The sequence below is a fragment of the Candida orthopsilosis genome, assembly GCF_000315875.1.
Source record: "Candida orthopsilosis Co 90-125, chromosome 5 draft sequence".
Taxonomy (NCBI): domain Eukaryota; kingdom Fungi; phylum Ascomycota; class Pichiomycetes; order Serinales; family Debaryomycetaceae; genus Lodderomyces; species Lodderomyces orthopsilosis.
Genome location: NC_018298.1, coordinates 349,551 through 375,657, shown reverse-complemented (window position 1 = coordinate 375,657; position 26,107 = coordinate 349,551). Strand labels below are relative to the sequence as shown.

The 26,107-nt window shown below is 36.8% G+C and overlaps 12 protein-coding genes across 12 annotated transcripts; 7 read left to right on the top strand and 5 right to left on the bottom strand. All coding sequences in view use genetic code 12, as the record gives it.

The window, feature by feature from the left end:
* Positions 1 to 116: 116 nt before the first annotated feature.
* CORT_0E01730 (Fzo1 mitochondrial biogenesis protein) lies at positions 117 to 2,747 on the top strand (the record flags this gene model as incomplete). The annotated part of the gene is made up of 1 exon (XM_003869844.1): positions 117 to 2,747. One exon carries the CDS (start codon positions 117 to 119, stop codon positions 2,745 to 2,747), a length of 2,631 nt encoding a protein of 876 aa, XP_003869893.1.
* A 376-nt stretch (positions 2,748 to 3,123) lies between these two features.
* CORT_0E01720 (Toa1 protein) lies at positions 3,124 to 3,972 on the top strand (the record flags this gene model as incomplete). The annotated part of the gene is made up of 1 exon (XM_003869843.1): positions 3,124 to 3,972. One exon carries the CDS (start codon positions 3,124 to 3,126, stop codon positions 3,970 to 3,972), a length of 849 nt encoding a protein of 282 aa, XP_003869892.1.
* Positions 3,973 to 4,070: 98 nt separating this feature from the next.
* Positions 4,071 to 7,397, bottom strand: CORT_0E01710 (Bem3 GTPase-activating protein (GAP) for Rho-type GTPase Cdc42p; the record flags this gene model as incomplete). Its single annotated transcript, XM_003869842.1, has 1 exon — positions 4,071 to 7,397. One exon carries the CDS (start codon positions 7,395 to 7,397, stop codon positions 4,071 to 4,073), a length of 3,327 nt encoding a protein of 1,108 aa, XP_003869891.1.
* Positions 7,398 to 8,113: 716 nt separating this feature from the next.
* On the bottom strand, positions 8,114 to 10,291 carry CORT_0E01700 (Hos3 histone deacetylase; the record flags this gene model as incomplete). Its single annotated transcript, XM_003869841.1, has 1 exon — positions 8,114 to 10,291. The coding sequence occupies one exon, from the start codon at positions 10,289 to 10,291 to the stop codon at positions 8,114 to 8,116; it is 2,178 nt and encodes a 725-aa protein (XP_003869890.1).
* Positions 10,292 to 10,809: 518 nt separating this feature from the next.
* On the bottom strand, positions 10,810 to 12,147 carry CORT_0E01690 (Lab5 protein; the record flags this gene model as incomplete). Its single annotated transcript, XM_003869840.1, has 1 exon — positions 10,810 to 12,147. The coding sequence occupies one exon, from the start codon at positions 12,145 to 12,147 to the stop codon at positions 10,810 to 10,812; it is 1,338 nt and encodes a 445-aa protein (XP_003869889.1).
* Positions 12,148 to 12,348: 201 nt separating this feature from the next.
* On the bottom strand, positions 12,349 to 13,236 carry CORT_0E01680 (Idi1 protein; the record flags this gene model as incomplete). Its single annotated transcript, XM_003869839.1, has 1 exon — positions 12,349 to 13,236. One exon carries the CDS (start codon positions 13,234 to 13,236, stop codon positions 12,349 to 12,351), a length of 888 nt encoding a protein of 295 aa, XP_003869888.1.
* Positions 13,237 to 14,140: 904 nt separating this feature from the next.
* CORT_0E01670 (Bfr1 protein) lies at positions 14,141 to 15,526 on the top strand (the record flags this gene model as incomplete). Its single annotated transcript, XM_003869838.1, has 1 exon — positions 14,141 to 15,526. One exon carries the CDS (start codon positions 14,141 to 14,143, stop codon positions 15,524 to 15,526), a length of 1,386 nt encoding a protein of 461 aa, XP_003869887.1.
* A 272-nt stretch (positions 15,527 to 15,798) lies between these two features.
* CORT_0E01660 (hypothetical protein) lies at positions 15,799 to 17,034 on the top strand (the record flags this gene model as incomplete). Its single annotated transcript, XM_003869837.1, has 1 exon — positions 15,799 to 17,034. One exon carries the CDS (start codon positions 15,799 to 15,801, stop codon positions 17,032 to 17,034), a length of 1,236 nt encoding a protein of 411 aa, XP_003869886.1.
* Positions 17,035 to 18,010: 976 nt separating this feature from the next.
* On the top strand, positions 18,011 to 19,098 carry CORT_0E01650 (Bgl2 1,3-beta-Glucosyltransferase; the record flags this gene model as incomplete). The annotated part of the gene is made up of 2 exons (XM_003869836.1): positions 18,011 to 18,073; positions 18,235 to 19,098. The coding sequence occupies 2 exons, from the start codon at positions 18,011 to 18,013 to the stop codon at positions 19,096 to 19,098; spliced, it is 927 nt and encodes a 308-aa protein (XP_003869885.1).
* A 455-nt stretch (positions 19,099 to 19,553) lies between these two features.
* Positions 19,554 to 20,024, top strand: CORT_0E01640 (hypothetical protein; the record flags this gene model as incomplete). The annotated part of the gene is made up of 1 exon (XM_003869835.1): positions 19,554 to 20,024. The coding sequence occupies one exon, from the start codon at positions 19,554 to 19,556 to the stop codon at positions 20,022 to 20,024; it is 471 nt and encodes a 156-aa protein (XP_003869884.1).
* Positions 20,025 to 21,274: 1,250 nt separating this feature from the next.
* CORT_0E01630 (hypothetical protein) lies at positions 21,275 to 22,672 on the top strand (the record flags this gene model as incomplete). The annotated part of the gene is made up of 1 exon (XM_003869834.1): positions 21,275 to 22,672. The coding sequence occupies one exon, from the start codon at positions 21,275 to 21,277 to the stop codon at positions 22,670 to 22,672; it is 1,398 nt and encodes a 465-aa protein (XP_003869883.1).
* Positions 22,673 to 22,846: 174 nt separating this feature from the next.
* On the bottom strand, positions 22,847 to 25,561 carry CORT_0E01620 (hypothetical protein; the record flags this gene model as incomplete). The annotated part of the gene is made up of 1 exon (XM_003869833.1): positions 22,847 to 25,561. One exon carries the CDS (start codon positions 25,559 to 25,561, stop codon positions 22,847 to 22,849), a length of 2,715 nt encoding a protein of 904 aa, XP_003869882.1.
* Positions 25,562 to 26,107: the final 546 nt, after the last annotated feature.

Genomic DNA, 26,107 nt, shown 5'->3' with positions numbered 1-26,107 from the left:
ATTCCATTATTTACATTGTTTATATTGCCTTTTGGTTAAGCAATTAGTCAACACAACATTCACAGCTTGGTGTATTTACCACGTACCACGTACCACGTTTGGCTTTTACTATTACCATGACAGGATTTCCCAACCTCCAACCGAATGAGTCTAAGCAAAAGCCTCGTCAAAATAGTAATGATAACGAAGATGAAGCGACTCTTCTAGATGGCTCTTCGGGCAAGCCTTCGCATTTGGTGTACATGCCTGGTGAGAGTCATCTATCACATGATGGTACAACTTTATTGGATGGAGAAGAAGGGAGTAGCTCCCTGGATGCTAGACGAGGAGTGTCATTCCAAAATCATCAGCATATCAATGCGTCTTTACAACAACTCAAATACAACGATAACAAACTATCTTTAGATAGAGCAATAAACCAAACTATAGAACTTATTGAGGAAATTGTCAAGGAGAATAAAGAGCGGCCAGTATTTTACCCCACTGAAATCGAAGATGGATCAAAAATCTTGCTCAATAGTGCAAAGGCACATTTGGGTTTGGTGAGACAAAATTCGAGCATCAAGCAATTAGCAAAGCAAAAGATAAAAGAAGATGATATCAACAAGGAATTACCAGAGTTTAAAATTCTAAAAATTAACATTCGTGGTGGCCATGGAGATGACAATTTGGTTTCAAATTTGGACAAGAAGTCAATAGCAGCATTGTTGGAGAAGAAGCTACATGGGCAAACAAAGTACCTTCTCAACTTGAAGGAAAGGGTTGACGATACGTCTTCGAAGGTGTTTGTCACGGGAGATTTGAATGCAGGAAAATCAACTTTTTGCAATGCCCTTTTAAGAAGAAAACTTCTCCCGGAAGACCAGCAACCATGTACATCTGTGTTTTGTGAAGTAATTGATGCTCAGAAAGAAAATGATGAAGTTGAGGAAGTACACGCTGTTCCTATAGAGAAGGAATACAAAAAGAATGACGAATCTACATATGAAGTACATCCGCTTCTGGAGTTGGAAAACTTGGTGTACGATTGTGACAAATATAAATTGTTGAAAGTATATGTTCTTGATAATCGATCCTTCCAGGAAAGCTTGCTCCGTAACGGGATTATTGACGTCAAGCTCATTGATGCTCCGGGATTAAACATGGACTCATACCAAACAACACAAGTGTTTTCACGTCAAGAGGAAATTGATTTGGTTGTCTTTGTTGTTAGTGCAGAAAATCACTTTACTTTATCAGCAAAAGAATTTATTGCCGCTGCTGCCAATGAAAAGAGATATGTTTTCATTGTTGTAAATCGGTTTGACAATATCAAAGATAAGGAAAAGTGTAGAAAAAGAATTTTGGATCAAATCAAAAACCTTTCGCCTGATACATACAAGAATGCAAAGGAATTCATTCATTTTGTTAGCTCTACTGAAATTAATAGTGGTGATGGAGGCGATGGCGGTGATGATGGTGATGACGGTGATGACGATAATGGAAGCAATAACAATCCTGACCATCCTGACTTCGATCTCCTTGAAGCATCCTTGCGAAAATTTCTTTTGGAAAAGAGGTCGATATCGAAATTACTTCCAGCAAAGAGTTATCTCCTCAATTTGTTACATGATTTGCAAACTTTGAGCAAAATTAATGAAAAAATGTACAACGATGAAAGACAAGAAAAGATGTTGGAACTCAATAGCCTGGTTGCTCCTAAAGTCGATGAGGTTATTTCTAAATCTCACAAGATTGCCGATACTATAAGCTCAGTAATAGAAGCAGCATGCACTCAAGTGTACAATGACACTACCAAGGAAATGGTTTCAGTCATTGACAATTTAGGTGACAAGCCCGTTGTTCAATATGAAGGGTTGCAATACCTCTTTGAATATGCAAAGGAGTCTCAATTGGCATTAATGGATGTTATTTATGACTCTGTGTTGAAAAGTGAGGAGTTGGCAAAACAGGTCACAGCAGCAAAAGTCGATGAAATAACAAAGTATGGTAAAAACACATTGGGCGAAGAGTTTCTCAATGATAAGAAATTCAATTCTGAGTTGATGTTCTCCAGGGTTAAAGATGACATTGGAAAAAACATTGAAGATACTATTGAAGTTTCTGACTTTTTTGATCCATCTATTGATTCATTTTTGGTATTTGTTGGATTGCCTGAGAATTATGTAAAAGCTACAAAGCATCAAATTTCATACTTTAACCCAATTTCTGTCATCACAGCAATACCATCAAACGCAGTTGCGTTGAAAGAGCAATTACCAACACAATTGACATTGCACACAATATATTCATCTGGTAAGCTTCTAACCACGGGTGCGTTGATTAATCGTTTGTATCACTTCAGCAATTATGTTACACCCAACACAATCAAGAGAGTTGCAGCACCTGTACTTATTTGTGTTTCAGGTATTGCAATATACTACCTCATTAGTGATATTCCAAATGCTTTATCAAGAAAACAAGCTAAGAAGATAAAAAAGAAGATTCAGGAGATGAATTATGTTCACAACAATTCAGCACGTATTTCTGGTGAATGTCGACAAGTTTTGAATTATCCGTCAAGACAAGTAATGAATAATTTCCAAACCAGTATCGACAAGAATTTGTCTCAGAAGAAGAAATTGGAATCATATATCAAAGACGCTGAAATTAGTTCAGGATTCTTCAAGCAATTGTTGACAAAGATTAATGATCAACAAAGAATCTTGAAAGAAATTGATTTGGAAAGTCTCAACTACGTTGATTGAGCTACTGCTTTTATAGTTCTTGTATATATGGAATAAGCGTCGTCTCGTTTAACAAAAGCCAGCGTAGCACTTTGAAGATAGAAGGAAGCGGCTAGTTATGTTGCTAGTATATTTTGGTCAATTTACACGACCTATAAATTGATTAAAGTTGAACTCGAGCGAGCAAAAAGTTCACCACTTCGGTACCACAATCAATAGGTTGTATCAACTAAGTTTACAATCAATCAGTTTTCGTCAAATAAACTACTATATTAAGCTTTGTTTGTCCCAATAAAGCAAATTTCTCAATAAAACAAATCAAAAGTTTACTACTTTAATCCTCACTTACTTTATACAGCAGTACGTTTGCCCTCCCCACACATAGCTCAACTCCATCATGTCAAATACAGAGGCTAGTAGGTTATACGAAACTATAATAGAAGATGTCATATCTGACTCGCGTCAAGATTTCGAAAATATGGGTATTGATGAAGCCACACTACAAGAATTGCGTAAGATATGGTGCGAAAAGTTATCACAATCAAAAGTTGGTAAATTTTCATGGGATGAGAATGACGATTATGGCGATGAAGACCCAGCATTACTGCTAATAGGTAATAATAGTGGTAGCGATGCAACTGCAGGTGTAACAGTCAAGGAAGAGCCCACTGCCACATCCCAACTTGAGACTTCAAATAATGGACCTATTGATTCCAATGTTCAAAATGGTGACGTTGCTGGTAACGTTCCTGCATCTGATGTGTTGAGTTATAATAATGATTTAGGGATAGAACTACCATCGATCTCAGTGAAGAAAGAGTCCAATGATGATGGTTTGTCACTCCCGCCATTACCTCAAACTGATGGTACTTTTGAAATGACCCTACATGTAAATAATCCGAAACACGTACTAAAACAGCTAAAAAAGAGACCCAAGACGAGAGACACTAGCTTGACGCTTTACCAAGTTGATGGGGCATTGGATGATGATGATGATGACGATGACGATGACGATGGAGATATTTTCAATGATTCAGATGATATAAATTCTGATTTAGATGATGATTTAGAAAGCGACAAGTCTGACGATGAGGATGGAGACCAAGAAGGGCAAATTATGTTGTGCTTGTATGATAAAGTACAGAGAATTAAAAATAAATGGAAATCCAATTTGAAAGAAGGTGTTGCGAATATTGATGGTAAAGATTATGTTTTTCATAAAGCTACAGGGGAATGTGAATGGTAATAGAAAAGTAGTACATAAAAGAACAATTTCGTATCGTATATATTTCGTGAAAAGTCAAAATACCATCGTTTTAAGAGAATGTCAACGTAGCTCCTTATTCAAAAGTTTGGTATATGTAAATCCAACACCTCTCGATTTGAATCCGAGATAGGTTTACCATTTTCAAAAATACATTCAAAATCAATCAATATTGTGCTCAACACTTCAAGACTAATATTCAACGTTGGAACAAACACAATGCACACATTTCTTAAATTCATTCGATTGATTTGATTCTGGGAAACAATTTGCCTAAGGAACTTGAAAATTATATAAGATAAATCATAATTAATCTTGTCAATATTATTTGAATCATTAAGGAAATCGCGGAAGATTAGTGCAAGTTGTGATGGTGGTAACGATTGAGCATTATTGAGCATGATGTGGTTCAAATGATTATAAGTGGGTGCACCAAGTATAGGATTGGGTAACTCTCGCAAATAAGTCTTGAATAATCCAGAAACTGTATTAATGTCCGGCTTCAATGGAGTTTGAAACAAATCCAAATCATATTGAGTATTGAAAATATCCTTCAATTGTCGAATAGTAGAGGCAGAGCCACTTAATCGGAATATACCTTCTTCAAAAACTGCACCTGTCTTGTTCAAATAATCTAGGCAACGATAACAAATACTAGGTATTTCGCGACCCATATATTCATGACAAGATAGGTCATACGCCTCTTGAATATCACGACCAAATATTGATTTGGTAACGTCATTGCCAATGTTCAAATCGTCAAGGTATTGTTGCATAGAGTTGTTTGAGTTTTGGTTAGGCATAGGTGGATGTGAAGGTGCGTAGTATCCATTGGTTGGTTGAGGGGCATAGTTGGCTTGTTGTGGGGGTCCGTACTGTGAATAAGGTAGTGATTGTAATTGAGGTTCTGGCTCGTGCGATTGCTGTTGATGTTCTAGCGATTGTTGTTGGTCATCATTCGAGGAATCTTTACTCCTAAAAGAGAAATAGTTTCGAAGTTTCGACCTTTTGGCCTGGTCTTCACTGGAAACAGACGCAATAGTGGTGTTGCTTTGATCAACCCCGGTGTAACGATTACCAAATGCTGAATCATTGCTTTGGTTGTAACTATCATACAGAAATTTCTTATCAAGATCTGTGGGGGTGTCTTGACTGATGTATGTGTTGCGAGGAGATGATTCAGTTGACTCCAGTGCGGGTTCAGTAAACTCAATCAATGCAGTGACCCAGTCATCTCTTTCTTCATCCGTTTCAGCACAGAAAAAGTGCTTGTTTGTAGTAGAATGTAATTTGGATGCCTTTGCTGACTCCATAATCAAAAATGCATGTCTGTATCCCTTATCTTCGGCCACAGAGTCTGTTGCTTGCCTTCCTATTTGTGCATTCCGCAATGATATAGATTCTTGAATTGGACCACCAGGGAATGGATAAATTTCAAGATAATGATTCTCAATTTGGCACCACCTTATTTTCCAACTGTTGCCCAAACCTTTATACCTACGTACCAAAAAGCCCTCTTTTCTTGATCCACTTTTAAAGTCATCAAGTGGATTCACAAAATCCAAGGACAAAAATGTACAAATCTTGTATAGAACCAAACGTGGAATATGAGGCATAACAAATATGGAGTTGAAATACTTTTGCAATATGGACCTTCTATGTTCAATCTTGCTTGGTGTGGTTGACAAGAAACTCGACTTGTCGGGTAAATTGGCGAGACCAAAATACTCCACAATAGGTCTTATTTCATAATCAAATGCTGTCAATTGAGCATGAGTCTTTCGAATCCGCCACATTTCCTTATTAGTCTCCCGATCATTAATAGTCATTGTGACTTTAGGTTCCTCTGCCTTCTTTGCAGAATTCTGCAGAGTCGATGACGTAACGTTAATAGTGCTGACAACCTTGATGAATATAGTGTGGAATTCTTCAGGCTTGATGAACAATGCTGACTCATCCATCTCCATCTTTGGTGTGTGCAAAACACTAAAGCTAGACCCGGGAGTTTGTGGACTCAAAAGATGTACATTGTGCGCTGATGAAGTTGGTGTTTGATAAGCTGGTCTGGTGTGGTTCTGCTGCTGTGACGCGTCATAGGGAGCTGCTAATTCTTGACTCAGCACAGTATTAGATGAAGAGAGAAATAAATCGGGTCTCGAAGGAAGATCATCGTCTTCAATCCTCAATTTGGCAGAAGAAAACGATTCCGTCTTACTTTCATTATCCAAATCGGGTGTTAATGGGCTCTCTTTTCCCGCGAATGTAGGTATTCCATTATTAGGAGGTGTATTGTATAACGAAAGATTACCGTGCGAGTCATTTTTGTCATTGAGTGACTGCTTCAAAGGTACTACTGGTGGTACTAATTCGGCACTACTCTTTGAACTCGATACTGCGCGTTGAGAACCAGGTGGTTTGATTCTTGATGATTTGTATGTAGATGCAACGCTACTAGTACTTCTCCTTTGCTTGTTGTTTTGCGTGTATAATTGAGATGACGCGGCATTATTTGTTTCAGTGTTGGACTTTACAGAATCACTTGGTTTCATATTTTGACTGACAATGCCGCTGTCACTGCCAGGTTCTGCGATATTAGTGGTATTACCAGTGTGTTCCAATACTGAAGCATTGATTGACATATCATTCGGTTGTACACTCTTGCTACTTTCCAGAGAGGTTTCTTCTGATTCGTGTCCCTTTGCAGCTTCCTCACCTTTGTCGGGCAATGCTGAGTCCGGTCTGTCTTTCGACAACAGGCGCTCTGAAGAACTGAATGCATCGTTAGTGGGTGACGTTATCGCGTCTTCCAATTCCCTACCGAGGTCGTTCTTGATGTGTCTTCTACGAGAAGATCTCATAGGTACTTCATAGGGGGAGCTTGTTTGTAGCTTCTCCAGTGAGTCTGCTGCATCCACTGATTTATCCTCATCGCGCAGTTCAAGCAGCAAATTGTTCAAACTATCCGTATGCTTCGATATGGGCAAGTCGTTAATATTAGCTGTAGATGTTTGGCGAGAAGTATCAAGAATGCTAGGTATTGATGAGTATTCTGGTTTCTGTACCCTAAATGATCCCTTTTTTCGGATTACAGCATCCTCTTTTTCTGAAGCACCATTTTGTTTCGTCACCTCAGTCACTTGTGGGGAAATATTATGACTTTTCAACTGCAGTTGTAGTTCAGCAATAATCTTCAGTTGTGATTCAATCACACTTTTCAACTCCTTGTTTTCAAATAACAATTGTCCTATAAATTCATTATCAGAAAGCTTTGATCGATCAAAACGTGAGTCTGATGGTGGAAGTTCTGAGTGTGGGGTATGATTTTGTTTTGGAAATGATGTTGGTGGAGGTGGGCGAGTCTTGTTGTTTTCTAAAGGTGGAATATAAGGGCTGTTTAGCGTCTGCATTGTTTATTAGAGAAATGCCTTTTGCACCTATTGTCCTTTGCCACGAGTAGCTGTATGATGTTGTTAGCCTGTTCAGTGTAAACTGTCTTGTTTTGATGATTTGTCGTTTTGTATCTGTTTGCGTGTGTGTATATATCCTATTGAACAATAAAATATTAAGGACAATATAAATTCGTTAGCTTTTTCTTACATACAGGAACGTGAAGAAACATCAAACTCACTACATAAGACTACAATTGTACGTATAGATAATGCATCAAAAGATGCATAACCATATGTGGTTATAACCTTAGATTGAGCCAAGTTCATCCACAAAATACGACATACACAATGTAAGAAAGAACCCCAACTCAATAAAACTAAAAAGGTGTTTTCTGAGATAGTTTGTTACCGCTTTGGGTAATGAATTTTGCTAGTGTTTTTTTTCCGTTTATTAACCATCACTGTAAATTAGCCCTTGATGCAGCATCGTATTTATGTAGCTCTCTGTGTTTTCTCTTTTCCAATTCAGAAAGTAATAAATCCAAAGATGCATAGTACATCGATTGACAATCTATATTTGAAAAGTGCGTACTAGGACTCTTCGCAAATCATTCAAGCTTTAAGGTTTTATGAAAGGTACATTGGTAGCGCATGATTCGCTTATACCCCCTCCAGCCGCATGTTGTACTAGCTTACACCTACAATCTCTTTTGAATGTATCTATATTTACTATATCAGACTGTTTTATAGTAAGATCTAGTATGTCTAACTGGCTTTTTAAAGTCCTCACGATCATCGATTTTTTTCATTTTAGGTGTCTCGATTATCCCCACTCCACCATCTAAAAGATCCTTCACCATTCGATTTACTGGTTTCCCATTGACGACGTCTTTATCCTTTGACTGATCTCTATAAATGTGGTTCGCGGGTAAAATGGCATTGGGCATCATCGAACGTCCTAACTTGATAACCTCATTAGCCCAAATGGTGATTTCACTCTTGGGGTTTTTATAAGGTGTCCAGTTTTTTTTGCATCCTTTAATCAATTCCTTAGCAACTTGTTCTGACCCCCATGTATGATTCCACAAGAGATCATCATCATTGTTTAATCCAATAAGATGGGAAAATATACCTGTTGTTAAAGCGCCATCACTATAACCACCTTCAAGAAATGAAATGACTTTCCCTTTAGTGTGTATCTTGGCCAATTTTACCACATCTTTGGTGAATGTTGCATAAAATGAAGTTGGAACGTTTATACCGTGTCGCTGCATTTGTGGGTCTTCGTATTCAGAAGCATCGAATCCAGCAGATATTATGATTAAAGGTTTGTATGCTGGTGGTGGTGTTGGCTTCTCTGGTTTCTGGTTTGGATAAAGGTGTGGTTTTTGTAGATACTTGTTGTATTTGCTCAATTGAGCTAAATACTCCTCATACTCTTGATCGTGTTGCTTCTTGGCATTGTTTAAGAATTGATTTGCACGGTTTAGAATCGCCACGTATCTAGTTTGATAATGTTTGTAAAATTCATCTTCAGTATTCCAATTTTGTAAATGGACATTCCAAATATTCAAGTCATGATCCATTATACAGGTTGACGCATTCTTGATATTCTCCTTTGTTGCAAATCCCAATTCAGTAGGGTACGATTTTATATCGTGAAGTGAAAAATACCCCACCTTGGGAAACGTTGCAAACCTTTTACCATATTCATTACGCGGATTCAATGATGGGTCATCAATTTCATCTTCGGCTTGTTGGCCATAATCTCCTGTAAAACCAGCTCTTTCCCAGCAAATGTCTTGTGAGCCATCCCCATGATGCAAGTCAATATCTAATATAGCACAATGTGTCACACCATATGTTTCAAATGCATATTCTATCCCAATTTGTACATTGTTTAATAAACAGAAGCCACTAGGTAGGCAAGCGTGGCTGTGGTGGCCTGGTGGTCGTATCACTACGAACGCCAAGTCGTGGTTTCCTCTACCGGAAGTGCTAATACCTGCTTGAGGAGATGTTGACAGAGTGTTGAACAAACTATCGACAGCAGTTTCTATTGTACCAATTACACCCTCGATCGCATTTATGGTCTTTGGTGTGAGATAAATATCACCAGTGTTCCAATCCTCGGGAACCTCAATTTCATCATTATTCAACTTTTCATGACTTTCCAAACACAATTCAAATAACTTTTTTGGCCAATTTTTCCCATGAATTTTCCTTACATGTGATGCAAAGATGGAACTTCTCTTTGTTGAATTAATAAGCTTGTAGTAAAAAGGATACATTGTGATTGCTGAAGCAACACCAATGCAACTTGCAAGTAATCGTTGTGGACGTTCAAAAATCGTCGACAAGTATGACTTTGTCACCCATTTCCTACCAAATGCATGTTCAGGACTATATGGTGATAATATAACCAATGTTTTTTCTGAATTATGTTGGAATCGAGGTGACTCCTTATTAATGTGTGGGTTTGATGCAATGAAATCACTAAATGTGTGGTGATATTTAATCAATTTTTCATCAATAAGTACACTAGGCTTTAGGATGTCGTGAAATTTGGGGTCAAGTTTTTGTTGAACATAGTACTCTTCTAATCCAGGTGATCCAATTTTCTTAAACGTAGTCTTTGTTGGAAGTAAGCTATACCTTCTATTAGTTTTGAATTTGGGTATTTGCTCTTCTAGTTGTTCATTTTCTTCCAACTCTTCAATATCAACCATACTGGTTGCATCTCGAGTGTAATTTACTGTCGAATTGGGCAAAACAGTATGGTCGATGGATATGTCGTTATCTTCATATTCAGTGGTGCTGGGTTTAATAGTCAAAGTAGTTTCAAATGCCTCAATCAATGAATCCTCACTATCATTTCGATGATGATGGGAGATATTATCTCGAGTTGTCATGGAGACTGGAGGTTGTGGATTGGTTCTCCTTTTTCTAACTGTGGAGCCAGAGTGGTAGAGTTTCTAGTTGAAAAAGAACGTAGTTTTAAGTTGCTATTAAAGTTGACCAATCCTAAAGATGATGATACAAAAGAATGAAGGAATGATTCAATTTTTGATCTGGTGTTCTATGGTTACACAAAGTTAATGTGGAGGAAATCCGTGACGTTTTTTTCGAAAGAAAACACAACTTCAACACTCATTGAAACAGGCAGATAGAGTGGTTGGTCTGCTTCTATATAACTATATATATGTGTAAGTTGTTCTCTAGCATCTTAGTTGATCATTATTGTTTCAAGTATACAGAGTTTGCTATGTTTTGATAATTACTTTAAAAAGGGTAGTATATGTGTCTACAGAAAAATTTCAAAAATTGCGACACACACAAGACAATAGGATTTCGCGTTTTATTGTGCAACATAAATATACAAAACTCCTTTTAATAGAATCAATATATACTGTCTACCCCACTTTATTTCCTAAGATCTACGAAAGATACTTGGTTTCACTTCCTGTAACATCCTTGGAGCTTCACCAACATTATGTCTTCTCTTTTTCAATACATTCTCAATAAATGCTTCACCAGCCTTGTATGAGGATCTAACCAATGGACCACTAGCAACATAAAGGAAGCCCATATCCAAAGCAACATCTCTCCAATAATCAAATTTCTCTGGTGTTACGTATTCAACTACCTTCATATGTCTCTTTGTGGGTCTCATATATTGACCAAATGTCACCACATCACAACCAATCTCGCGTAAATCTCTCAAAGTTGCCATAATTTGTTCATCGGTTTCTCCAAATCCCAACATTAACGATGTCTTTGTGATTAACGATGGTTTTGTTTCCTTTGCTGTCCTCAATACAGCTAATGATTGTTGATATGTAGCTCTTCTATCTCTAATATGTGGCGTTAAAGCTTCAACCGTCTCCATATTGTGAGCATACACATCCAATCCGGAACCAGCCAATACTTTAACCATTTCCAAATCACCTCTGAAATCACCTCCCAAAACTTCAACCAATATTTGTGGTGCTTTCAATTTTATCTTTTCAACTGTTTCCCTCAAATGGTGAGCACCACCGTCAATCAAATCATCTCTATCCACAGTAGTCAACACAACATACCCTAATCCCCATCGACTAATAGCCTCAGCAGTATTTTCAGGTTCCATTGGATCTGGTTTTCCTGGTGCTCGACTTGTTTTCACTGAACAAAATCTACATCCTCGAGTACAGGTATCTCCCAATAACATAATTGTTGCTGTAGCTTCTGATTTCTTACCACCCCAACATTCACCTATATTTGGACACTTGGCTTCTTCACACACAGTTGATAATTTCAATTCACGAACATCTTTCTTCACATTATGGAAGGATTTGCCCTTAGGAATAGGCACTTTCAACCAGCTTGGCAATTTTGCGTTGGGATCTTTTCTTGCCAATTCTAATGGGTCTTCAAGCATATCTTTAGCTTTACCACTAACAAAATCATCAAATGATGGGCCTGTGTTTAATTTGTCAGTGAAAAAAGTACGCTTCCTTCTTGGCTGTTTTACTGTGGTTGTCTCCTTCGTGGAAGAGATTGTGTTGGGTGTGATTGTAGTGGTTGTGGTGGTTGTGGTTGTGGTGGTTGTAACCGATGGTGAAGCATCTGTGGCTAGTAACCTGACAGATTGAGTTTTGAGGAGTGAGTTTGTAACTTTCGGAATATTTCTTGCTATCATGTTGATGCGGGCGCTATATAGGTGAGTAGATCTTATTGGTGATAGTTGTGGTAGCTTCGGAGTGCTGTGAATCCAGTCTGGTCTCATGATTAAGATTTTCAAAGAATTTTGGGAAGACGCTTAGGTGCAGGATTAAGAAGTCAAATTGAGGAGGAACTAAATTGACTCCGTTAAGTTGAACTACACCCATTGAATATGCATATTTATATCTATTTAAGTCGTTGCTACAGGCTACTTGAGCTATATGGGGAGACGCAGTACATGCCATAGATAGACAGCGTCGGCTCTTTATAGCAAGCGGTGGATATCATCATCCTTAAATTGTGACAAATTATCTAAATTAGACCACCATTTAAACAAAAAAGTCTTGCAAATCAATTTGAACCATGGAGTGAAAACCAAAGTATTATCTTCAAACATTTGGTTCAATTCTTCAGCACTTACGTACTTGTAATCCTTAACTTCATTATAATTAGCATTCAATGTTATGTCATTCTTGGTCTTCAAAATCAATATGTAGTCAATTTCATGCTCACCCCATGGACTTCGTTCATCACCACTTGGAGCTTTATAATGAATTCTTGTCAAATAAGTGAAATTTTCAATGGGAACGTCCAGTAAAGGAATTCCCAATTCATGATCCAATTTTCTTTGTGCTGCAATTTTGGCACCTTCAACGGCGGTTGCCAAATCATTAACATCATTGGATGTAGGACTTATACCCAATTCACTAGGTACACATAATGGATGGGAACAACAAGTATTTGTCCACATGGCAGGAAAAGTAATTTTTTCATCAGCACGTTGTTGTAATAAAAGTTTACCATCTTCATTAAATAAAAAAACAGAAAATGCACGATGTAATAAACCTTGATTGATATTATCCATTATATGACATAATTTCTTAGTTCCCGCACCAAGTGGTTTATCATTATAATCCAAAACAATACACAATTCTTCCATGAGTCTAATTTGTTCTTCATCATGACCATTAAATAAGTCTGAATCTTGACTAGCAGTGTTTGAAGAATCAGATCCTGCTGATCTTGGAATACCTGAAATTTTCTTTAATGGCGTAATCTCAGACCATTTTTGTAAAATGTCCTCGGGTGAAAGACTAGCTACCAATTTGGCGTAATCTGATGATGATGGCATGGTATTAGATTGAAAGTGCATAAATGAATCAAAGTGAAAATAGTTATGAATACGTATTTAAGTTGTAGAAAGGTGATTAATCTATCGCGGATATTATACAGATGTGATGTAGTACGGTATTGAGATTTTTTGATGGACTAAAGGTATTTAGTTATGCTGATGATGATGATGATGAAAAAGAATTTCTTTAATAAAATTAAATTTTGTTTATTATATGGTAGCGTCATATCTCTCGTTTAGTACTTGTGAATATTTTTATACGACAGACGCGGCTTACTGTACCACGAAGGAGACCAAATTCTCAATACATATAAACCAACACATAGACATTTGCTAGATTTACTTTACGAATGACAATGAAAAAACAAAGGTTTCTTCATTGTATAACATTCATTAAAGTAATAAATTCACCCTGGAGTTATAATGGGTATACCACTCCCCTACTTTTTCATCAAACTTTCTCTGCCTTTAAAAAGCCCGGTGGCGACTCTTGCCACATTAACAAATAGTGGATTGCATTAGAATTCTTTAATTGCAGCTCGAGTTCAAAAACTCCCATGTAATGTGTTGTTGGCCACTAAGGCAAGTCCAAATTCTGGGAAGAAGAGAACCCTTGAGCCGCACATTGAAATATTTTGATCTGTCAATCAATTGATTATATGCAGTACTGCCTTAATCTTGTAATTTTTTATTTTTTTTTCTTTCAAAATTTTTCAACAACCGATTCTGTAATTTCCACGTAAGAGAGTTTTAATATCTACAGAACATATCTCTCGAAAGCACTGCTGATACCATTAGGTTTAACTTATTTTTTTACTTTACTGTGAAAAAAAAAAAAAGAATACTACCTAGACTCTAACTGGTCATTGACTTCCCCAATTGAAATCTGATCTTTCCCCTCCCCATTTGGTTTTCCCCTAATACAATGTCTGCTGATTCTTCCGCCACCACTGCTTCCTCCACCAATTCCAAAGCCACTTCTTCCAGTCAAAGAAAATTCATCAAACGTCCTGATGATAAAGCTATGAAGGAAGAAGTTGAAGCTTTGAAAAAGGAGATCAAAAAGTTGGATTTAACTAATAATGAATTGAATGCTCAAATTCAAAAATTACAAATTGACCAAAAAGTTATGGATGAAAGAAACAAATTGCAAGCTGAATTGAAATCTTTGATTTCTAAGCAATCATCTGCCAAGAATGAAAGAAACAACATCAATGATCAAATCAAAGCCATTGATGGTTCAATGAAGAAGAAGATTGCTGAAATTCAACAACAAACCTCGAAGAACAACTTCAAGAGTGTTGCTGAAATTGACGCTAGGATTGACTCCTTGGATAAGGCTATTGATGCTGGAAATTTGAAATTGGCTGATGAAAGAAGATTTGTTAAAGAAATGAGTGCTTTACGTAAATTACGTAAAGATTTTGGTTCAATTGAGAAAATACAAGCTTCAATTGATCAAGACAAGGAAAAAATTGCTGAGTTGAAGAAGAAATTGGCTGGAACTCATAATAAAGAAGTTCAAGCTCAATTTGAAACCATTCAAAAGAAATTGGATGAAATTAATGAATCTAATAAATCAGTTATTTCTAAAAGAAACAAGATTTATGATCAAAGATCAGAAATTAAAAAGCAAAAAGATGCCAAGTATGATGAAATTAGAAAATTAAGAAGTGATTTTGATGCTAAATTTGAAAATTTCAAAAAACAAATGGAAGAAGAAAGACAAAAGAGAGATGAAGAATACAAAGCTCAACAAGCTGAAAGGAAACAAGCTAAATTAAAACAAAGAGCAGAACAAGAATTGGCTGATGCTTCAATCCCTGCATTCACTGAAGAAATCAACTCTATTCACAACTTGTTGTCTTACTTTGACCCATCTTATGTCAAACCAGCCACCAACAAAGCCCCATCAGCATCTTCAACCAATGGATCATCAATTCCATCAACTACCAAGAACCAAGCTAGAGTCATTGAATTCCCTGAGGATTTAGTTGTTGTCAAAAAGGAACAAGATGATTTCTTTACTGGAACCAAAAGAAAGGGTAAAGGTGGCAAAAAACAAGGTGGTAAAAAGAATTTCACTGTTGCTCCTGAAATTGTTGTTGCTTTAAGTGATTTGACTATTCCTTTCCCATTGAAAGAAGATGATGTTCCTGAAACCATCAAGACTTTGAAAGAAACTTTGGATGCATTACAAGAAAAACAAGAAGAGCAAACAAAGGTTAATATTGAAAGGGCCAAAGCAAAGATTGCCAAATTCAAAGAAGAAGATTTTGAAGTTGATGAAGAGGAAGATGATGAGGAGTAAACTACAAGGAGAAGGTGGGGCATGTAGAGTAGATAGTTTCGAAAATGATGTAAAATAGTCATAACTCAATATAAGTTTAATAGCATTTATTATCTTTTATTTATTTATTTTTCAATCACCGTTGTTTAGTGGTCGATGCTGCAAACCTATTGATGTTTGTTGAAAAATGGTAGCTCGTTACGAGTTTTATCTGATGAGCATCTGAAAAATCGACATCCACTTCACTATAAATCATCGTGATAAAAAGTAACTATCCCCCCCCCCCTTCTGAAATGGTGAAAAGGAAAGCAGAAAGTGCTTCATCGGAACCTAAACCTACAAAAAAACCAACAAAACACCAATCCACACCTTCGGTTTCCATATGTATACCATCAAGTGTGATATCATACAAGAATGCATATAATTTACAACAAAAAACCATGATTGCGTATCAAATTGCTAAAGCTAGTTTGATTTATGACGTTTCTGAAATTATTGTGTTGAAAGAGCTGCCAATTAAACATGAAAAGGAAGAGGAAAAGGAAAAGCATGGTAATGGAGGTGGGAAGAAGGAAGCTATGTCAGCTGTTGGAAAGAAGGTTGTTTTCAATGAAGACAATGAGAATGGTGCCAGTTCCTCGTTGCAACCCGTTCCTCTGACTGACACCAAACCAAAAGAAGAAACCCCCAGTGAAGCAGTTAACAATGATGCCAACGAAAATGATGATGCATTATTATTGGCTAGTCTATTACAATTTTTCATCACGCCTCCCTACTTAATCAAAACCATGTTTTTGCCTCGATTAAACCCCAAATTCACATCCATTTTATCTAAATTCAAATATGCTTTTAAACTACCCAAAATACCTAATTTGCCCTTTATGCAAAATAACAACGTTTATGAACATTTTAAAGAAGGGATAATTATACCACGAGAAACTCCTAAAATCAAATCTAAAACCGATAAAAGCAAGCTAGTGCCATCCCCACATAAAGTTACTGTTAGCAAGTATGTAAACATTGGCGAACCAGAAGCGATGAAGTTGGATATTGCTAGAGAAGTACCGGTGTACTCACGTGTGACAATTGACGTACGGAACAAGACTATTGTAAGTGCTAGGGAAGCATATGGAACTCACGGACATAAACTGTCGTTTGGATATCATGTACGGATGGTGAATGAGACTCAATTCAGTAAAGTTTTCACAAATTCCCCATTGAGTGATGGATATAGTCAGACTATATTTGTCAATTGTGACGATTATTTTGATAAATGGAGTAAAACAGTAGACCAAGTGCCTTCATTTGAAGAAAAAAAAAGTAGAGGTAATGATGGAAATGATAATCTATTGATAATTTTAGGCAATTGTGGCACAATTCAACAAAACTTTGAGAACGACGAAGCTAAAGAGCTAATGTTCGAAGGGTTGGATAGCGTATTGAAGTTGTTTGATTATAGATTAGATATTCCCAAGGGCTGTAAAATTGAAGATGCAATTTTAATTGCATTGACAAAATTATTACAATAAGAGCGAGGAGGACTATAGTAGGTTGGTGGTTTAGAGCAAAAACTTTAGAGTAAAAACTATAGCAAAATTCAGTACCTAAAAGTTTCTTTTCAATGAGCTAGAACAAAATGCTAAAGCAATATTATAAGTAGAAGGTTACCTTAACTTCTTCGACTGTAATGTAGCTACTAGCACTCGTAAGTTAAAAACCGTTGTAGAAGGATAAAAGTTATAATAAATGGAACCACTTTAGTTCTAGACCTTTCATATACAAATGCCAAATTGTTTGCCTGTTTGCACAGTCTTTCAAACACAATTAAACTGCGTGTCAAAGAGAAACCCTTAACAGTATGTTGAACTACAGTAGGGAAGAGATAAATCTGTATAAATATACAAGCAGTAAGTGAAAACCGTTCAACAAGGTAATAAGAGAAGGGACCAGTACCAAATCTAGAACTATATAGCTCCGAGTGCTACCCAAAAAAATAAAAAGATAGCTAAAAATAGAAATAACTAAAAACATCCAAACATCCATATTGAAGCGGTGGTGTCATATGTGTATCGGCTGTTGCTGTGTTGTGTTGTGTTGTTGTTTGTTTTGCTTTTCCCTTTTCACCCGACAATTGTCTTAAATAGGCAATTCTCCTGTATATAACAACGACATGCTTTTATTCTAGGTAGTGTACAACTGAACAATTCAACAACAGCTGTAAACAACTGACAGAAAAACAAAAAAGATCTTCAGATTCACTTCAGAGAACGACCGCAGTAAACAATAACAAACGAACAAATACACACCCAAATTAAATTGAACTAAACTCAGAGAAAGAGAGAGAGCAAATCAACAAAAGACAAAATTAAAAAAATCTTGCAACCCAGAAAACCCTTTTCAACTTGTATTCCTTTCTTTCTTACAACAACTGAGCTACACAACTGATACCCCCTACTACAACAACCGCTCTTTTCTAGTCCATCACACTACACTCGTTACTTCATTATGCAATTCAAGTTATTATCAGCTTTAGTAGCAGGTCTTGCTACTGCCAATGCAATTGGTGATGTATGTATATCACTTTGACAGCAACAACAACAACTACAACGATAGCCGTAACAATCTAAGCCGCTACGCAAAACACGGCTTAGTACCGGGTTATCTTCGGTTTAGTTTAGCCTAATCCAGTCTAATCTAATCTAACCAGCATGTACTAACTCCTCCTTTAGCTTGCATTCAACTTGGGTGTCAAGGACAACTCCGGAAACTGTAAAACTGTTGATGAATTTAAATCTGACTTGGAGTTGATTAAAGGTTCATCTTCAATCATCAAAACCTATGCTGTTTCTGACTGTAACACTTTACAAAACTTGGGTCCAGCAGCAGAAGCTGAAGGTTTCCAGATCATGTTGGGTATTTGGCCAACTGATGATGCTCATTTTGAGGCTGAAAAATCAGCATTGCAGCAATACTTGACTCAAATTTCAACTTCAACCATTAAAATCTTCCTTGTTGGTTCTGAAGCTCTTTATAGAGAGGATTTAACTGCTGATCAATTATCTGATAAAATCAATGACATCAAAGATCTTGTCAAAGATATCAAAGACAAGGATGGAAACTCATATTCAAGTGTTCCAGTTGGAACTGTTGATTCGTGGAATGTTTTGGTTGATGGTGGATCCAAACCGGCTATTCAAACTGCTGATGTTGTTTATGCAAACGCTTTTTCATACTGGCAAGGACAAACTAATCAAAATGCTTCATACTCCTTCTTTGACGACATTATGCAAGCTTTGCAAACCATCCAAACTGTTAAAGGATCAACCGATATCGAATTCTGGGTTGGTGAAACCGGGTGGCCAACTGATGGATCAAATTTTGAAAGCTCTCAACCAGGTGTTGACAATGCCAAAAACTTTTGGCAAAATGCCATTTGTGCAATGAGAGGTTGGGGCGTTAATGTTGCTGTATTTGAAGCCATTGATGAAGCTTGGAAACCAGATACCTCTGGTATTTCCGATGTTGAAAAACATTGGGGTGTTTGGGATGCCAACAACAAATTGAAATACAACATCAACTGTGATTTCGATTAAACTAAAAAGAAAAGTTATAAAGTCGTTGAAAGGCAGTTTTATTCTTCGTTGCTAATTTATATATAGCTATATAGGTATTTAGAGTTTGTTTTTTTATCAAAAATATAAAAGTGAACGTATTAAGGAAAAAAAGTTGCAAAGTAGTTGTATATTCCTAAACTTGAACAGTCAAGGGTTGAAAGAGAACACCAAGACTTTGTAAACTAAAAATTTGCACAATCTATATAGTACTTTGTATTATGTTCAAGATCACGATTGGAGTAGCCATACTCTTTATAGGTCTCTTGACAACCGTATCAACCAAATCATCTAAGTTCTACCCACCTAATATCCAAGGCACATGGCAAAGTCAAAGTCAAACAGTAATAACTGGTCCTTAATTTTTCCAACCAGAAATTGAATATTTAATTGAGCCTGCTCAACCAGGAATTGCCTATTCTTTTGATTTGAATACAATGACTTATGAAACTGCTCAATATCTCGTATTGGGCAATGCACAAAATCATTCTTGTCCCTCGGCCCATTTGATTTGGCATCATGGGAAATTCAAGATTAAGCACCACAAGACGCAGAGCCCCAGGAACCGGAATCATAGAGGTAATAAAGAGGATACCATTGACCCTGGTGAAGAAGGGAATCAATTTACACTATTCCTTGAATCCATCCCGCATGACTCACGTCAATTAATAAGTGATCCATGTTTGGACGAGGGAACATCTGCATATCAACGATACAAGGGCAATTCAAAAGAAGTATGGAGTGGTGTCTATGAATATGACGCATACGTAGATCAATGGAGTTTGATTTTGTATGACGAATTTGGTGGCAGTGGACGCAAGATTTGGATGTGGTTGAAAACTAGAGATGTTGAGATGTTGCCCAGGGGTAGAGTTACTAAAAAGAAGAAGATATATGTGGATGCGTGAACGGAAAGGAACTCGGGAGATATTTTGTTTGGGAATTGATACAGATTTTGATATGCGTTTGGGTACAAACTATTTAGTGAGAGAAACTAGAAACTAATTTGAAGACGTGCAAAATTAATTGCATACTAGTCGATATATATCACCGCAGTACGAAACTAACAAGCCTTTCCGAATGTATATGTTACAGTCCTACTATGACATAAAGTTCATCATGATTGTATTAGAAAAGCGTAGTTTGAAACATTTTAGAAAATATCTCAAATGATAAGCGAGATTTTATTTCTTTTTTTGTTAGAGGAATGTTCAAATATCCCCGGAGAAAAGTGGCTCAGTAATGACGCGGGTACTTTAAAATACCTCTCTGCAAGGGGTTATTGTCTCTATTTTGCCGCTAACGGCGATTGTATCAAAAGCTGGTTCTGTCTAACAATTTGACATCAAACACAAATTCCATCTTCAAATCAATTTAGATAAGGCAAAAAGTGTCATTTTTGTGATACATTATCAATTAACAATGGGGGTCAGAACTTTTTGCACAAATCGGGTAAAAATTGGAGAGCTGATAGGTGATGAGTGATTATTAGATAAGCCATTAAATGGTAGATGACCGACGTTGAAAGGTCGTTATCAAGGATGATTGAAATTGTCGAAGAAGAAACACCTTACAACTTGAATATGATACTTCGTATATATCTCCTCTAATTCATTCTAGATCAAGCCCACTACATTTTAACCCTCACAGACTCAAACCACAAATCAAACCACGTAATGGCAAATTCAATAGAAAAGAAAGAGTCCTTTCGCCAAAGACCCAGTATTGATCATGGTGAAATAATCAACACTATTCTTTCCAATCGGTTAGCTCAACAACCAACAAATGTAAGAAATTTGGATTCAATAGCCATGGGCACAGGCGCAGCAACTAATGAAAAAGAAGCGGCTAAATTGTTACAGGAAGCACAAGCAAACTTGGAATTTTCAACTGATACTGGATATGCACCTGAATTAAGAAGAAATTTTAGTTTGATTTCGTTATTGGGGGTTGGGTTTGGTATTACCAATTCTTGGTTTGGCATTAGTGGTATGTATAATAGCAAAAAGCCTGATTGGTGTTTCAAATAAGAACTCATTTACTAACATGCTTCATTATAGGCTCTTTAATTGTATGTTGAGTATTGATCTACAAATCTTACTTGGATATATATTTTTTACTAACTATATCATAGGCAGGTATTAGTTCAGGAGGACCAATGATGATTGTGTATGGAATCATAATTGTTTCATTTTTCTCATTGTGCATTGTTGTCACATTGAGTGAGTTGGCATCTGCTTTTCCAAATGCTTCTGGACAGATATATTGGACGATGAAATTGGCACCGCGCCGACACTCAAGATTGCTAGCTTATGTAACAGGAGTTTTATCATGGGTGGGATCTGTGTTTACATCAGCAAGTATTACGATTACAGTTTCAGTGGCTATACTTGGAATGTATGCCTTATTTCGTCCTACATTTGTGGTCCACAAATGGCAGGTATTCGTAACGTACGAAATCTTTAATGTGGTCATGCTGTTATTCAACATTTATGATCGCCCCTTACCACATATATTTCTGGGTACGTTAGGTATTTCAATTGCATCATTTATCATCGTCATTGTTACGGTTTTGGCTATGCACAAAGGAGACTTTCAAAGCGCAAAATTTGTATTTGTTGAATTTAATAACCAGACAGGATGGAGTTCATCGGGTATTGCGTTCATTGTTGGATTGATAAATCCCAATTGGAGTTTCAATGGGCTTGATGCCGCGACACATATTGCAGAGGAATCACTCAACCCCGCAGTTGATATACCCAAAGCTCTAATGAGCACAATAATCATCGGATTTGTCACCACTTTTACATATTGCATTGCTATATTCTTTTGCATTAGGAACTTAGACGCGGTGTTGGCATCAAACACTGGTATACCAATCTTAGATATATTACATCAAGCAACGGGGTCCAAAGCTGCAGCACTCGGATTAGGTATTCTACTTGTGCTTACCTCTTTTGGGTGCACCGTTGGATGCCATACGTGGTCGGCAAGAATATGTTGGGGGTTTGCAAGGGATAATGGGTTACCATTTTCCAAGTTTTGGGCACAAGTGAATCCCAAAACTGGAACGACAGTGAACGCACACTTTTTGTCGTGCTTTTGGGTTGGTGTCATTGGATGCATTTATTTAGGTTCATCAACCGCATTCAATTCCATCCTAGTATCTTGTGTCGTGTTCCTATTGTTATCGTACATGATCCCGACTCTATGTCTCATCTTTAAGCGAAATGAAATTAAACATGGTCCATTCTGGATGAATAAATATGGTTTTGGTTTAGTATGCAATTTGGTTCTTATTGGATGGACCATTTTTGCCACAGTTTTTTACAATTTCCCATCAGTCATGCCTGTGACCAGTGGAAATATGAACTATTCGTCAGCGGTATTTGGTGTTGTTTTCATTATATGTTTTTGTGATTGGATGATTAGAGGTAGGAAAGAATATATTGATATTGAGGAAAGGGAACAACACAAGGATGATTTGGCTTATCAATTATCGAATCAAGTTTCAAATATTGAAGTGATGATGTCGCATCAATACGATAAATCATGAGGAAAAGAGTACTGGGTACTTTTTAGTCTGTTTGTTTGGTTATTTATTTAGAGTATACAGTTTTTCGAAGTTTTCTATTTCGTAACACCAAGCAAGAACTAACGCTTCATAATTTTAAATCTATCAAATTAACTCAACCTACCAATGTATCTACAAAGTTTTATGTCACCTCTTTCACAGTTCACTTTGTTCCGCTTTCTCGCCCAATAATTCATTATACTTTTGTCGTGAAACTTCTAAATTCTTCAGCACAAATTCAAAATCTCGATTTAATTTCTTGATAGTCAAGTCGCGATTCTTCAATTCTTGTTCATAATACAATTTAAATTCATTCATCTTTGTCGCGTGTTTCTGAGCATACTCACGATGTAAATATTTGACCAATTTGTCTTCTTGTAAATTAAGATCTCGTTTATGATTTGTGTGTAACATTTCTATTTCTTGATTTAATTGAGTCAATTTAGATTCCGTGGTGCTGAGATCTTGTTTGAGGGAGTTTATGGCATTGAGTAGTTTGTCGATTTCTGATTTGTATGTTGATATATCGGATTCCTTGGATGTGATTATTTGTGATTGAGTTTGTACTTGAGTTTCCAATTCGCTTATTATCGATTTGAATTGTTGGTTTTCAGTTTGTAAGCGATTATGCTTGGTAGTGAGATTATAAATCTCATCATCTTTGGAAGAAATATCAGTTTCATATTTGTTTTTCAAATCAATCAATTCTGATTCAATAAGGTTTTTATCTGACTCAACATTTTGAAGAAGAGTCAATTTCGATTCAAGATGATCCTTCTCCGAGGCAGCTTTCTCTAGTTCATTTACTTGTAAATCAATTTGTGACTTGAGATCATTAAACTGTATGGTCTTGGTTTCGAGCTCATGTGTCAATTCATCGACCAACTGCTTGTGTTGGGCTTCATTCTGTTTGACAGATCTCAAATCCATAGATAATTGAGAAATCTCCTTTTCGTGCTTATTCTTCAACTCAACAATTTCCTTTTCATAATCCTCCTTATGCGTAGCAATTAAATGATCTAGGTCATTAATGAGACCCTCAGTTTCATCAATCTTAGCCAGTAAGTTGTCTTTCTCCAGCTGCAACTGCTCATTTTTGACGTCTGAAGCTTCAAGTTTAGTCTTGAGATCATTATTGGCCAGCCTTAACTCATTATCGGACAGTTCTAGTAACTTCAAATTCTCCTCTAAGCGATCAATTTTGGATTCGTACTCCTGTTCAATGTTATACAATTTATTCACTAATTCCTCTTTCTCATTTACGAGACGCAATTTGTCACTTTCAAAATCATCCACTTTCATCGTGAATTCAATATGCTCCTTTTGCACTTGACTGTGGTCATTCTGAAGCTTGGTAAACTTTTCATCCAAGTCATTGTTCTTTTCAATCAAGGCACGATTCGTCTCTTCCACTTCATTCACAGTGATTTTGTAATCATTCAACTTACGTTTAAAGCTCAAGTTTGACCATTCTAAAATTTTATTACGCTTGGTTAAAAAAGCCACGTCATGCTCAAGTTGTCTTATTTGTAACTGGTTAATCTCCTGTTCATGTTTCAATTTGTGCTCAACTTCACGTTGTTTGGCCAACTCCTCACTCAATTGACTAATCTGCAACTCCCGTTGTTTAAGATCATCATTTACCTGTGACAATTCCTTTTGATTGTCGGATTGTAATTTCTCAATATATGTAAGAGGAAACATAGGTCTTGAATTCTGCGAATCTAAGAAATTCATGGTTGGTTCATCTTCAAACTCATTGACATCTTGTTCCTCATCTTGAAACTTGTCGACTGCTCCCAAATCATGTCTCAATGGACTTAAAACTGTATCCTCTTGGTCGTTATCAACTGTACTTGTTTTAACATGATGTGGGTGTGGCCTCTGTGGTTGTGGTTCAGTCATTCTATCTGGCGTCTTTGTTGAATATTTATCCTGCTTCAGTTCATTTATCAATCTAGTCATTTGATTATGAGTTAAAGTTTGACTTGGATCACGCGAGAAGTTGTCTTCCAAAATCTCAAGATCGCTATCACTAGAGTTGGTCTTCTCATAATCTGTTGTCCCATTTAGGTTCCTTTTTCTTCTCCGCAGGTCATCTATGTTGGCTCCAAAATCCTTTATAGTGTCAATTATATCCCTTCTTCCAATTTCAATATTCTCGACTGATTCAGAGGCTTTATTCGAACCCTTGTCTTCCAAAATCATAATCTCCTCGTCCTCTTCTACAAGACTCTTTTCAGGTTCGGCTGCCTCCCTTTCATCATTGATTTCGTCTAATTCTACTGCATCTCGATGTGAGTGTAGGGTATTCCTCTTTATTGGCGAACTTAACTCGTCTGCCTCCGACATACTTGACCTAAATCCAGATTGCTTCAATCTCTTTTCGCGTTCCTCATTCAATTGGTCCATGTACAATTCAACCTCCCTAGCTGATTTTTGAATACTGTTCAAATTAGCAGGTTTGCGTCTCTTGTGTAATGGAGATGTTGTAGAGACCGTGTTTGGTGATGGTTTATTTAATGATGACGGCGACCTGAGATTTAGCATCCGACGCTCACCAGAAGAGTATGAACGTCCAGGGTTACCTATAGTTGAACGACGCTGAGCTGAGCTGATGTTGAGAAAAGTAGTTTTGTTGAGTTTTTCCGTATAGGGTGGCTTCAAAATATTGTGCTGCGCTGGTTTGGATGGACTTGTGTTTGTTGTCTCTTTTACTGGTGGTGTGCCTTGTTGTGATGATTTATTTGGTAGTGAAAATGGCGGTGGTGGTTTCATTAGTGATCTCGTTGGTAGCTTCACTGGTGAAAGTGAATCATCAATGTATACTGGTGTATTTGATGGTCTAAAAGGAGACGAGCTTGCAGACATCGTAATGGGATAATTGTTGTCTGTGTCCGGTATGGAATAGCAGTCAAATGGCCAACTGATCGAAGACGTGACGTGCGGTTTACTGAAAAAGAAGAGTTTTGTCTTTGATACTGTTGAGGGAGCATATATAAAATTAATATGATTTTTATTTAACCGCGTCACTTTGTGCCATTTGTTGTAAACAATCGCGTGTCAATTTCAAAAAGACATTTAACAAATAGAGAAAGACGGTACATGATAATTCATCCACGTCTAAAAAGGATCAAATCTCCTCTATTTCGAGGTGGGCACGACGAGCGATGCAATAGAACTGTATATGATCGTGTTTGGCAAAGTCAATCCTAACCGCAAGTCCTAAAATTTTTGTCTTGATCTACTCCGTCAGGACACTTTTCTTGCCAAAAAACACTCTAAAAATCCAGCAAGCGCATCATCTACAATATCATCTCTAAAGGTTTAAATCAAAATGTATATCAGTAGCACAAGTATCCAAAAAATATAAAAATATTTATATATATATATATATATATATAATAGTAAATAAAC